General features: G+C 38.6%; 1 protein-coding gene across 3 annotated transcripts in view; it reads right to left on the bottom strand.

The window, feature by feature from the left end:
* LOC126411880 (mitochondrial Rho GTPase) overlaps positions 1-12,832 on the bottom strand; it is a 181,961-nt gene that overhangs the window by 60,958 nt on the left and 108,171 nt on the right. For all 3 annotated transcript variants that reach the window (XM_050081399.1, XM_050081400.1, XM_050081401.1), the window contains exons 9-10: positions 10,955-11,147; positions 7,069-7,204 (exon numbers count right to left, since the gene is read on the bottom strand). In XM_050081399.1, coding sequence (XP_049937356.1) covers positions 7,069-7,204; positions 10,955-11,147 — 329 coding nt within the window. The remainder of the gene's footprint in view (positions 1-7,068; positions 7,205-10,954; positions 11,148-12,832) is intronic.

Raw genomic sequence — 12,832 nt, 5'->3', positions numbered from 1 at the left:
GCTCTGCACGTTGTGAAAATGAAAGACAGGGAGTTGGCTTTACAGTACCCAATTAGCCACACTGAATGCCCATCTATGCAACTTGCTTTTGAAGAAAAAAAGGAAGGAAGATTAAGGTTTAAAGTCCCCTTCAGGTCGATGTCATTAGAGATAGAAAACAGGCTCAGAGTAGGGAAGGAAGTTGGCCATGTCTTTTCAAAGACATCATCCTGGCATTTGTTTTAAGGCATTTAGGGCAGACATGGAAAAACTAACTCTGGATATGAATCCAGTATCTTACCACTGTGCCACCACATCTGGTAGTTTGCTTTAGAGTGTGCTCTTCTTCAGGTGATTATATTTTAAGAAGTGATTACTGTAATGGGATTCATTACCATCTTGCCACTGAGCATTGTCTGAAAAGAAAGGAAGATTAGAGAGTATTGTCTCATGGACACTGTTCTTTATAGATACAGAACAAGCTCAGAGTGGAGAGACTGACACAGGAAACTGAAGACAGTCTTCTCAATAGATCCAACTGTGCAGTACAGAAAGCCTAACCTGTATGATCAGATTACAATTTGAAACGTATTTGCTAAGAGCAATGCCTGATGCAGCAATGATGGGGAGAGGCCAACAGCTAATGCCACTATGTATCTCTTGCTCCTTGTTCAAAAGACAAAAGTTCTGCTTGAGGCAGTTATCCCAAGGTAGGTCTCCACACCTGCTTTCACACTTCCACCAAATCAATCCTTTTCTCAAAAATTTTCATCTCATATTAATATACATTTTTTTCCTACTTCATGGTATCCAACCTTTTACAACAGTGGTTGTGCTACATAGGACCATTACTTTCTATTATGAACTTGACATTCTTCTTGCCTTCACAGTGAGGTGGTGAACAATTAACTAACCTGCAACTCTGCCACACAATTCACCTCCTTTCACTTTTACCATTTCTTGAAGCATTACTACAGCTGTTCTTGAGTAGAAACATCTTTTGATTAGCAGCAACAACTAATCTTGTTACATAGTAATACCTAAATAACTGTCTATGTTCTCAAATATTGTAACACCAATGACAATTTGAACCAAGTTGTAATTAAATACCATTTATGACAGATGCACATATAAATAACTGCTATTGTAAAAAAAGATACTGAACTGTATTCCCCTCCCAGTAGAGAGCTAATGCTATGTCCAATCTAAAGACAATCTGTTACCTCCAAGTGACTTTTCTTTCTACGATGCCCACTCGCCACAACTGTGACACTACAGTGTGTTAGTGTGCAATGGTAGAAATCTCAATGAGTACAACAGAGAGCGAGAGCCACAGCCAGCGCGCACGCATGAACTCATGCGTGCGCGTGCAGGCACGCCCACACACACACACACACACACACCGACTGACCCCCCCCCCCCCCCCCCCCCAAACAAACACATGTTGACATAAAAGGGCAGGAGAAAAAAGATAACACCTACTTTGGTTTGGTGTCACGTGTTGGACTGCTGTTCAAATCACTCGCCAATATTTTATAAAGTTTTAAAGATTATTTGTGTTAAAATTTGATTTAAAAGTAACTTATTAGTGAATTTTCATTCATCTCAATCTTTCTCTCTGTGTTGTTGATTTGAGTGGTCTGTTATTTGTGAGTGTCCTTATGACATTCATCCAAGTCACAGCAGTATGTTTACATTTCTCAGTGTGCAGTTGCAGCTGTAACAGTTGTAAGGCTAAGTACTGACAAAGTTGTTTGTACACTGTATACGAATATTAAATTTAGCAGTTTTCAATTGTTCATCCAGACATTAGCAGTGTGTTTACATTTTGCGAAGTGCAGTTGCAACTGTAGAGATTCGTAAGTTCTGACAAAGTTGTTTGTGCACTATTATTCAGTTATTAAATTTAATAGTTTTCAATGGTGTCTCATGCTGTTTTTTGTGAAATAACAGTTTAAAAAACTTTCAGAAACTTTCGCCTACTGAGTGTATAGAATTGTTTGTGCGCTGAAGTCATTTATTGAATTTAGTATTGTAGTTTTCTGCTGATGTTTCTTATTGTTTGTAGTGAAATATTTCGGTAAAACTTTCGTTCACTGTATCTAATTTTGTTGAGTGTTCCAATGGTCACTTGGATTTCGGTTTTAGATAAGAAATTGTGTGAAGTTTTTGTGGTATTGGTATTAATTGTGGTTTAGTAGTATTAATAAAAGTAGTTGCTTTCTTAGTAGAGAGTGAAATTCAAGATCAGTATTATTCGTTCTTTAAATAGTTCTATACCATTAATTACTTTTAGTGTTTTCAGTAGCTGTTAATATTTTACCATGAGTCAGAAGTGTGGGCTCTGTCGTACGTTTGAGAGTAGTGGGTTTTGGTGTGAGATTTGTTCAAAGTATTTTCATGGGGGGCAGTGCAGTGGGGAAGCCAGTGGGTATTCTAATGGGATCCTCTCCTGGAAATGCAGAATTTGTAGCAGAAATAAGCTGATAGAGGAGCAGGAGGGTAAGATATGTGTCCCTCTGGTGCAGTTACAGAAGGCAGAGGAGGAACTAGGTAGGATGAGGAGTGTGAAGGGTGCTCGGGAATGGGAACTAGCAGTTGTTAAGATGGCAGCTTTGAGGAGGAGATATTCAGACAATTTTACTTTGTGGACAACCAATAGATTTGACTAACTGTCAGAGCTTAGTGGAGAGGAGCCTCCTGTAGCTGTAGGTGTAGGAAACATGCAACAGTCCTCGGTAGTTAGGAAGCCTAAATCAGTTACAAATTCTAACAGAAAGACAAAGGTTCTGCTGTTAGGTAGCTCGCACAGCATAGGTGTGGACCAGCAGTTGCAGGAAGTGTTGGGGAGTGAGTACCAGGTCACCAGCATTGTGAAGCCTAGTGCAGGGTTTGCTCTGGTGACTAACAACATAGGGGAGTTATGTAGGGTGACCTGGTAAAGATAGCTACTCAAACTGGAGGCACTATTGTGCACTTCGTGCAACTGTTTCAGGGTCATGATCAGCTTCATCTTAATGCTTCTGTTAGGTGTGTTAACATAGGGCTGGAGAAGGCACTGATGGCGAAGTCCATGGCTCACACTGCAGTGGTGCCAATTGAGTGTGTCAACAGATCGGGTTTCACTAGGCATGGCCTGGACCTCAATAGATATGGAAAGGGGAGGCTGGCAAAACTTATAGGCGACAGCATAGCAGGTGGTGGTGGTATCACTTGTGGGAAAATTCCTGAACAGTATAACCTCTCTTTTACGTTCCCAGAGTTAATGTTTTCCCACTGTTTACAATGTTAATTCACACCCAATTTTGCGTCAACATATTTAAAAATTTTCCGTAGTTCACGCTTTATCAAAAAATGTTTTTGGAAAAAAAAAAACTGATGTAAAATGATGCTGGCATGATGTTGGCCATCAAGTAGTGTTTACAAACATTATGTGGTTAAGTTTCTTGACACCAGGGTGCTCTACTTAGCAGATTTAAACTGGTAAACATATAAAAGTTGGAACAATTCATGCTGAATCTCCTGCCGCTGCCAAACTTTACTCTGCACGGTGGCCGACAGGAGTAACTACATTCTCTACAGCGCATGCGCAGTTTTGTGATTGTCGTAATCAGTCACACCTTTGTTGAACCATATTTAGTGTGTTTTGTCTTTTGGCTGCTTGTAGCTCTAGTTGACACCTTTATTCAGTTTGCATTGCTCAAATGTTTTTGGTTAAAACACTACATGAATTATGTATACTCTCATGCTGAGAAAAACGTGTTTCACGGATTTATTCTCATTGTTAAGTGCAATATTTATGTATACATTTTTGTCATGTAACAAAAAAACCAACACAAGTGATAGTTCGCATGTGTGTTGTTTTCTTCATAACTGAGGAAGCACAGTACTGGATAACTTCAAAAAGACTACTACAGTTCAAGAGATGCAGAACAACACATATGCAAACACAACACAAAAAACTTATGTAAATATTTGCACTTGATATCAAGAAAAAATTCTCAAAACGCACTGTGCTAAGCATGAAAAAATATCAACTGAAGCAGCATTTCATTATTTAAATAATGAATGATAGCTGCAGACGTTCCAAAAACACCGATAATGACTCTGACTTCACAGCATTTCTGCTTCAGCTAGAGATGATTCTTGGTTCACTTTATAGGACGTACCAAAAATTAGTTATATGTGGTGACTTCAATTTTAATTTTGGACGTGACTGTGCTAGAAAAAGGATATTGGAAGGGCACCTAAATTCATATTATCTGATGCAGATTGTGTTGTTTACCAACCAGAGTGCAGCGGAACAGTAGCACAACCATAGACAATAATTTTATTCATTCTTCATTATTACACTGTCGTTCTGTTAGTACAAGGGTGAATGGCCTTTCAGACCATGATGCACAAATTTTAACGCTAAAAAGTTTTAGTACTCAAACTAATTTTATATATAATTACAAAATATGTAGAAAAGCTAATCCAATGGCAATAGAGAGTTTTTTGAGACATTGTTAAGAAACAAGAGGGGCAGGATGTTTATAGTGCCAATAACATAGATGACAAATATAATGCTTTGCTTACACATTTCTCATGCTCTTTGAAAGGTGCTTTCTTAATAATGTTCTAAACAGGGTACTCGCAATAAAAGGCAGCCTGGGTAGCTGATTAATGGGATAAGGATATCATGTAGAACAAAGTGGAAATTATATCAATATGTTAGAAATAGTCACAATCGAGTTACAGTAGCCCATTACAAACAGTATTGTAAGGTGCTTAAAAATGTGATTAGGAAGGCAAAAAGTATGTGGTATGCAAATAGAACAGCTAATTCATAGGATATGGTCAGTTGTGAAGGAAGTGTCTGGTTAGTATCACAAGGTCGACGATATAAAGTCATTTCAAAATAAAAATATTTCTGTTACTGTGTTACTGGTAAGTCAGATATATGTACAGCATTTAACAATCACTTTCTGAGCATTGCTGGTGAATTAAATAAAAACTTAGTTTCTAAATGTTATATGTGGTGACTTCAATATTAATTTTGTATGTGACTGTGCTAGAAAAAGGATATTGGAAGAGCACCTAAAATCATATTATCTGATGCAGATTGTGTTTTTTCCAACCAGAGTGCCGTGGAAAATGCCTTTCTGAGACTGAAGTCGGAAATACTCCTCTGTGATAGTGATAAGTGGGAGATTGAGTCAATAATTAAATCACTGAAGACTAGGAACTCTCGCGGACATGATGGAGTACCTAGTAGAACATTGAAGTACTGTGCTGCACATGTTAGCCCTGTACGTAGCTATATTCCTTTAAGAATTATCAGTTTTCTGAACGATTTAAGTACTCAGTAGTAAAGCCTCCTTATAAAATGGGACAAAGGGATAATGTAGACAATTTTAGACCTATTTCTCTGCCATCAGCATTTGCTAAAGTTACTGAAAGAGCTGTATATGTAAGAATAACTGATCATTTTCTTTCACATCATTTGCTATCAAATGTACAATTCTGTTTTAGAAGTAGTTTAACAACTGAAAATGCTATATTTTCTTTTCTCTGCGAAGTACTGGATGGATTAAACAAAAGGTTTCGAACACTACACATCTTTTTTATTTAAATAAGGCATTTGATTGTGTTGATCACAAAATATTGCTCCAGAAGTTAGACCATTATAGAACACAGTGAGTAGCTCACAACTGGTTCACCTCTTACTTTTACAACAGGCAGCAAAAGGTCATTATCCACAGTGTTGAGAATAACTGTGATATTATGTAGGGTCTGAGTGGAACATGGACAATTGTAGAACGCTGCAGGGATCAGTGGTGGGGTGACTCTTGTTCCTTATTTATATAACTTATACGCCCTCTAGTATCACAGGTGATTCTAAAATATTTTTGGTTTTCTGATGGCACTAGCTTGGTAGTAAAGGATGTTGTGCGTGGCATTGGCACTATTTCAAACAGCTCAGTTCATGACATAAGTTCATGGCTTGTAGAAAATAAATTAACGCTAATTCATGGAAAGACTCAGTTTTTACATTTTCTAACACACAATTCAACAAAATCTAAAGTTTTAATTTCACAGAAAGGGCATATGATTAGTGAAACTGAATGGTTCAAATTTCTTGGTGTTCAGATGGATAGTAAACTGTCATGGAAAGGCCCCATTCAGGATCATGTTCAAAGACTTAATGCTGCCATTTTTACTATTCAAATGGTGTCTGAAGTAAACGATAGTTCAACATGAAAAGTAGTTTACTTTGCTTATTTTCGTTCACTTATGATATATGGTGTTATATCCTCTTGTATTATATATAAAAAAAAAACAAAGATGAGGTGACTTACCGAACAAAAGCGCTGGCAGGTCGATAGACACACAAACATACACACAAAATTCAACCTTTCGCAACAAACTGTTGCCTCATCAGGAAAGAGGGAAGGAGAGGGGAAGACGAAAGGAAGTGGGTTTTAAGGGAGAGGGTAAGGAGTCATTCCAATCCCGGGAGCGGAAAGACTTACCTTAGGGGGAAAAAGGACAGGTGTACACTCGCACACACGCACATATCCATCCACACCTACAGACACAAGCAGACATATTCATTCTTTACTGTCATTTCTTGTTAACAATATCATCATATTCCCAAGAATTAGCAATTTTCACTCGGTTAATACTAAGCAGAAATCCAATCTGCTTTTGGATCGTACTTTCTTGACTCTTGTGCAGAATCCATTTTCAATAAGCTACCGCAGGAATTCAAAAAACTTAACAGTAATCCATGCACTTTCAAATCAAAGCTGAAGAGTTTCCTCATAGGTCACTCTTTGTATGTCGAAGAGTTCCTTGAACTTGAAAAATTAAGCTGATTCCTGTGTTATATTGTTGACTGCATTTACACAAACTTATGGCTTGTACTTTTTTGGGTTCATAAACATTTTGTTTTATCCGTTATTACTTGTGTTGTAATTTCATGTACTGACACATTTCATGACCTTGAAGATTTGTTCCTCAATTATGTCCTACAAAACTAGACGTGTAAAATAATAATAATAATAATAAATTAATTTCCCCAGTACACATAAATATATTGCTTACCTATTACAGCAGACAGCTGGCTTTCATTTTCAATAATGTTGTATCCAAGATAAGCCAAGTATTCAAATGTTTTTTGCACATCAAGCAATGTGATCAATGTCCACTGACACATGTAACCTTGCAAGGTAATCCAACCCTGTAAGAAAATTCGAAATTATTAACTGTGAAGTAGAATCACATAAACTTAGTTTATTGTCAGGAAATGTACTACTGATGACCATCAAAAGGAAACTTCACTTAAATGTGAATAGAAAGAAGCTTGTCTACCCAGTGGCAGTGACTACCACAAACAAAGTGACTAAGAAAGCTACCTTCAGGTGCCACAGACTCCTTCATCAGCCAAAGGAAGGAAAGGGTTTGAGAAAACAAGAACAAACATGGATTAGGAGAAAATGTCAGCTGGGCTCTGTGGTTAAAGAAGACAGAAGAAAAAGAAGCTCAACAACAGCTGATTAATTTCTATCTATACTTCATAAAAACATATGGCTGGAGATTGTGAGGAGATTTTGCAGCAGTTTTAAGAAAGTAAACAAAACAAAAATGACAAAAGCTAATGCTCCAACAGAAATTTGAAATTAACGATCATAGAAAATATAGATTGCTACCATAAAGACAACACATTAAGTTGCAGACAGGTATGGTGAAAAGACTGTTACATACTAAGGTTTTGGCCAAAGCCTTCATTCACATAAGCAAGCACACCTCAGACACAAGAGTCCTATCTCTGGCTGCTCTGGCCAGAGATAGCAGTTTTTGTTTTTCTTTTCTGATGAAGGCTTTGTCCACCTTTATGCAGCTCAACATGTCATCTTTACGGTGAGAGCAATCTATCCTTTGCAGAACTGTATATATTCCAACCTGGATTTTTGATTGTTTGGAACTGACTTATAAACTGACACGTTTATGATGTTATGTGCCATTACAGTAAATTTCTTGGAGAAATATACATTAAGAAACATGAAGGTTCTGTAATGGCACTAAATTAAGAATAAAGTATATGTGATAAGTCTTCAAAACTATTTCCAACAAAGATATAAACATGTTAACGTTTCTGAAGTGTTAATGTAACATACTAAGTGCACAAGGTTATCATCATATAGTCCTTGCAGATAGATATTAGGCCTGTTATAGTAGAAGTAGGCTATAGGCTGCTCAGTCTGTTCTTCACATCACCTTTTAAGTGTGACGATAATGATCACTTACTGCTATGGTTGCAATACAGTAAACAAAGGTCACCTCGTGAATGGGATAGTTTTTACAATGTAAGTCCATTGCATATTGAAAGGGAATATGATGCATAGCTGCAGCCATAATTTTGAAAAGTTTGGCATCCTTTATATATATACATAAAATAGAAAGAAACATTCCACATGGGAAAAATATAATAAAATATATTAAAAACAAAGATTCCATGACTTACCAAACGGGAAAGTGCTGGTAGATAGGCACAATAATAATAAAAAAAAAAAACACACACACACACACACACAAAAACACACAAAATTTCAAGCTTTCGCAACCAACGGTTGCTTCGTCAGGAAAGAGGGAAGGAGAGGGAAAGATGAAAGGATGTGGATTTTAAGGGAGAGGGTAAGGAGTCATTCCAATCCCGGGAGCACGTGTGTGTGTGTGCGCGCGAGTGTATACCTGTCCTTTTTTCCCCCAAGGTAAGTCTTTCCGCTCCCGGGATTGGAATGACTCCTTACCCTCTCCCTTAAAACCCACATCCTTTCATCTTTCCCTCTCCTTCCCTCTTTCCTGACGAGGCAACCGTTGGTTGCGAAAGCTTGAAATTCTGTGTGTGTGTTTGTGTGTGTGTTTTTTTTTTTTTTTATTGTGCCTATCTACCAGCGCTTTCCCGTTTGGTAAGTCATGGAATCTTTATATATATATATATTTCTGCTTGTGTCTGTATGTGTGGATGGATATGTGCGTGTGTGCGTGTGTATACCTGTCCCTTTTTTCCCCCTAAGGTAAGTCTTTCCGCTCCCGGGATTGGAATGACTCCTTACCCTCTCCCTTAAAACCCACTTCCTTTCGTCTTCCCCTCTCCTTCCCTCTTTCCTGATGAGGCAACAGTTTGTTGCGAAAGCTTGAATTTTGTGTGTATGTTTGTGTGTCTATCGACCTGCCAGCGCTTTTGTTCGGTAAGTCACCTCATCTTTGTTTTTATATATAATTTTTCCCACGTGGAATGTTTCCTTATATATATATATATATATATATATATATATATGGATACACTTTTGTTCAAAATTAAAGTGACAAACTGCAATTTCCCCATACTGTGTATAATTCATGATAGACTCATGCAAACTGCCGACAGATATTCATATGCTTGTGTTCTGACGGAAGATGGGATTCCAGTTAACAGACAACCACGCCGACGATGATGTCGGGGCATCTATCAAAGGGGGTAGTGTTTGGCAGGTAGTCCCACATTCACAATCACTGCATACACAGTCAAAGACAGTGCAGTATGGTATAGAGAGGAAGCCTAACAGACACTCTGCAGTGGAGGGCCATGTGAAGAATGGAAGTTGGACAGTAGGAAACTGATGTATCCCGATGTTGAATCGCTCTTATTTCTCAGATGTGGCAACAGTTTATAGAGACCGAAACTGTATCCCTAAGACCTGGACAGGGACCACTACATGTGAAATCAGGAAGGGAAGACCATTTTTGGCTGGAAGGGCACGACGGTACCGCCTTAGTACTGCACGGCAACTGGAATCTGACATCGCAGCATCCACTGGGCATGTTTTATAAGAGGCAAACAGTACAAAAGTCTTCAGCAGAGTGGCCTTTATTGCCAGAGACCTGCTATATGTGTACTTCTGACGTGTCTTCACATAAGAGAACATGTACAGTGGAGTTGTCAACATGCTGCCTGGATATCCTACAGTGGGCCAATGTTCTTTTTACAGATGACTCCCAATTTGGTCTCGAGAATGATTCTCGATGGATTTCATCTGGAGCTGTCAAGTATCGTGACGAGATCTTGGGATCTCATGTTCAGTTGTTGGAAGCTGCTGTGGGCCCAGTCTTCGCACTGACGGATGATAATGCTCGACCTCATAGAGCACGGGTGATTGATGTTTTCTTGGAAACGGAAGAAATTGCATGCATGAGGTGGCCTGCTCACTCTCCCGATCTGAATCCCATAGAACATGTTGGAGACGCATTAGAGAAATGGGTTGCATCACATAAGCATCCACCAACCACCCTCCACGACATGTGAGCACCTCTACAGGAAGAATGGGTGTTATTGCCTCATCATGAGAGTGATGGAATCATTCACAGCATACCCCGTCGTCGTCAGGCCTGTGTTGCTACCACAGATGGTCGCACGGATACTGAGCACATTAGCCAGTTGTTGGAATATGAGTGCAAATCTGTTAAGTTGGAACAAATGAAGAACAGTTTTGTCTAGCTTTATGCATATTGCAGCTGTTTATGTTCTGTATTCTTTACACTGTTTCTACTTATTACCACTAGTTTGTACTGTTTTGTGGCAAAATAAATGCAATTGCTTTAATTTTGGATGCCATTGCAGTAAGCCTGACAGCAACACATACAATGTCATAACTTTGATTGTTATTAAACCTCCACTTTTTCAAAAGTTACAAAGAAAAAGTAACACAGAGCTATAGCTAATTGTACACACAGCACAAGATTTTTAGTCAGAAATGTGGGTAATATGGTAAAGCTAAATATAATATGTTGGTTTTGAAAATCTGAAGTTTTTTTTTTTTTTTTTTTTTTTTTTCTGATGATAATACTTGCTTTACTGTCAACGGACAAAGGATTAACAATAAAGAGGGAAAAGTCATATTATTTCTATGGCTGAAAAAAGAGAAAAAAGAAATAATTTTATAGCACTGACCTGAGAATTTGTTACAACAGTGTTGCACATGCCATTGCCCCAAAGGGGAACAGGACACGCTGAAAAGAGACTTTCAGATTCTTTGGGTGAAAGGGCTCCATCTTTGTCCTTGTCATGATGATTGAATAATGTGGAAAGAAACTGTTGACCCTTGTGACTCAGTTCCGTAGTACAGCCACTGTGCACTCGAAGACTGATAAAATAAAACTGAAAGTATAAGCTTTAGCATACAACACTTTTAGCTGATAAAAACTTTTCATTCATTTGAAAATCAAACATTAAGTAATCATGCAACAAATGAAATGTGAAGCAGCAACTCCAAACAAGTAGATGAAATAATTTAAATTCCAAATATTCCAAAAACTTATCTGGAGCTCTCCTGACAGAGCTCTCCTCCAAGATTTATGCACTGCTGACCTCTCTCAAACCATGACAAATCTGTGTCATATAACATATGCCAATATGTATGAATGAGAGTTTACTGTTAAGAAACACTTGTGTTTTAGACTACTGTGAGCAGAGGTAAAGACACTGTGAAAGAAGATTATTTGAGATTTAAAGCAGCTTCACGTTTCACACACTAACGTTTGAGCTTCTGTCTAAAAATGCACCTCTGATACTGCCATTGGCGCCAATAGTTATGCAAAATAGGCTTTACCAAAGATGAATATTCAAAGTCTGAATGTAAAAAATAAAAATGTCAAATAGTAGCAACAACATTTCCAGATGTATATTCAGGGCAGTCAAGTATAATAGCTGTCTGCTGTGCTGCGTCACCCCATAACAAAGGAATTAAATTGTTATAAATCACTTGGGTATATCTACTGTGGAGAGGATTAGTGAAATGTCCCACTTATCGGTCACTCTTGAGCCATAAATGTGATTGTAATGAAGCCTAAGAATTAGATTTTTTTAACCGAAGTTTATGCAAACACACTGAAGTGAAAAATTAGTGAAAAATGTTATTCAGTTGAAAGGGGAAATTAAAATCATTACACGCTGTTGAATATGAATTGAGGGAACTCAAACATGGAATAAATGTTACTTCAGTAGTCTCCATTTCAGCTGTGCTACAAGAAACTGCGATGCTGATTTCTGAAATGACTGCCCTTCAAGATCTCTTGTTTAATTTTGTGGAGGGGCTCAAGTTTCAATGTTTAATGTAATTTGTTGTTCATTTTCAATACATTTATTTTCATGATATCTTGTAATCATTAATTACATAAGATGTTGAGTCGCAGATATGCACAAAAAAATGACAGTCACAAATATAGCATTCAGCCAGTAAGGGCTTCGTCAAAATATAGATGACAAACACACACATACATACACACACAAATGCAACTCACACACACATGACTGCAGTCTCAGAGGAGGAGGCTGGGGCGGGGAAGGGGAGGAGTAGTAGGGTGGGGGTGGTGGACAGTGATGTGCTGTTGGGGAGCACGCAGGGGCGAGATGGAAAGAGGGTAGGGCCGCTATGTGCAGCTGCAAGGTTAGGTGGAGGGCAGTGGGGAGGTGGGGGGGGGGGGGGGGGGGAGATAGCGGAAAAGGAGAGAAGTAAAAAGACTGGGTGCAATGGAGGATGTGGGCTGTATCATGCTGGAAAGGGAACAGAGAAGGGGTCGGTTGGGAGAGGACAGTCACTAACGAAGGTTGAGCCCAGGAGGGTTACAGGAACGTAGGATATATTGCACGGAAAGTTCCCACCTGCGCAATTCAGAAAAGCTGGTGTTGGTGGGAAGGATCCGTATAGCACAGGCTGTGTTGCAGTCACTGAAATGAAGGATGTCATGTTTGACAGCGTGCTCAGCAACAGTGTGGTCCACTTGATTGTTGGCACTACTTACAAGCCACACTGTATCAACCATCTCGGCT

Source organism: Schistocerca serialis, chromosome 1 (assembly GCF_023864345.2).
Source record: "Schistocerca serialis cubense isolate TAMUIC-IGC-003099 chromosome 1, iqSchSeri2.2, whole genome shotgun sequence".
Taxonomy (NCBI): Eukaryota; Metazoa; Arthropoda; class Insecta; order Orthoptera; family Acrididae; genus Schistocerca; species Schistocerca serialis.
The sequence above is the reverse complement of the archived record's forward strand: the minus strand, read 5'-3'. Positions and strand labels throughout refer to the sequence as shown.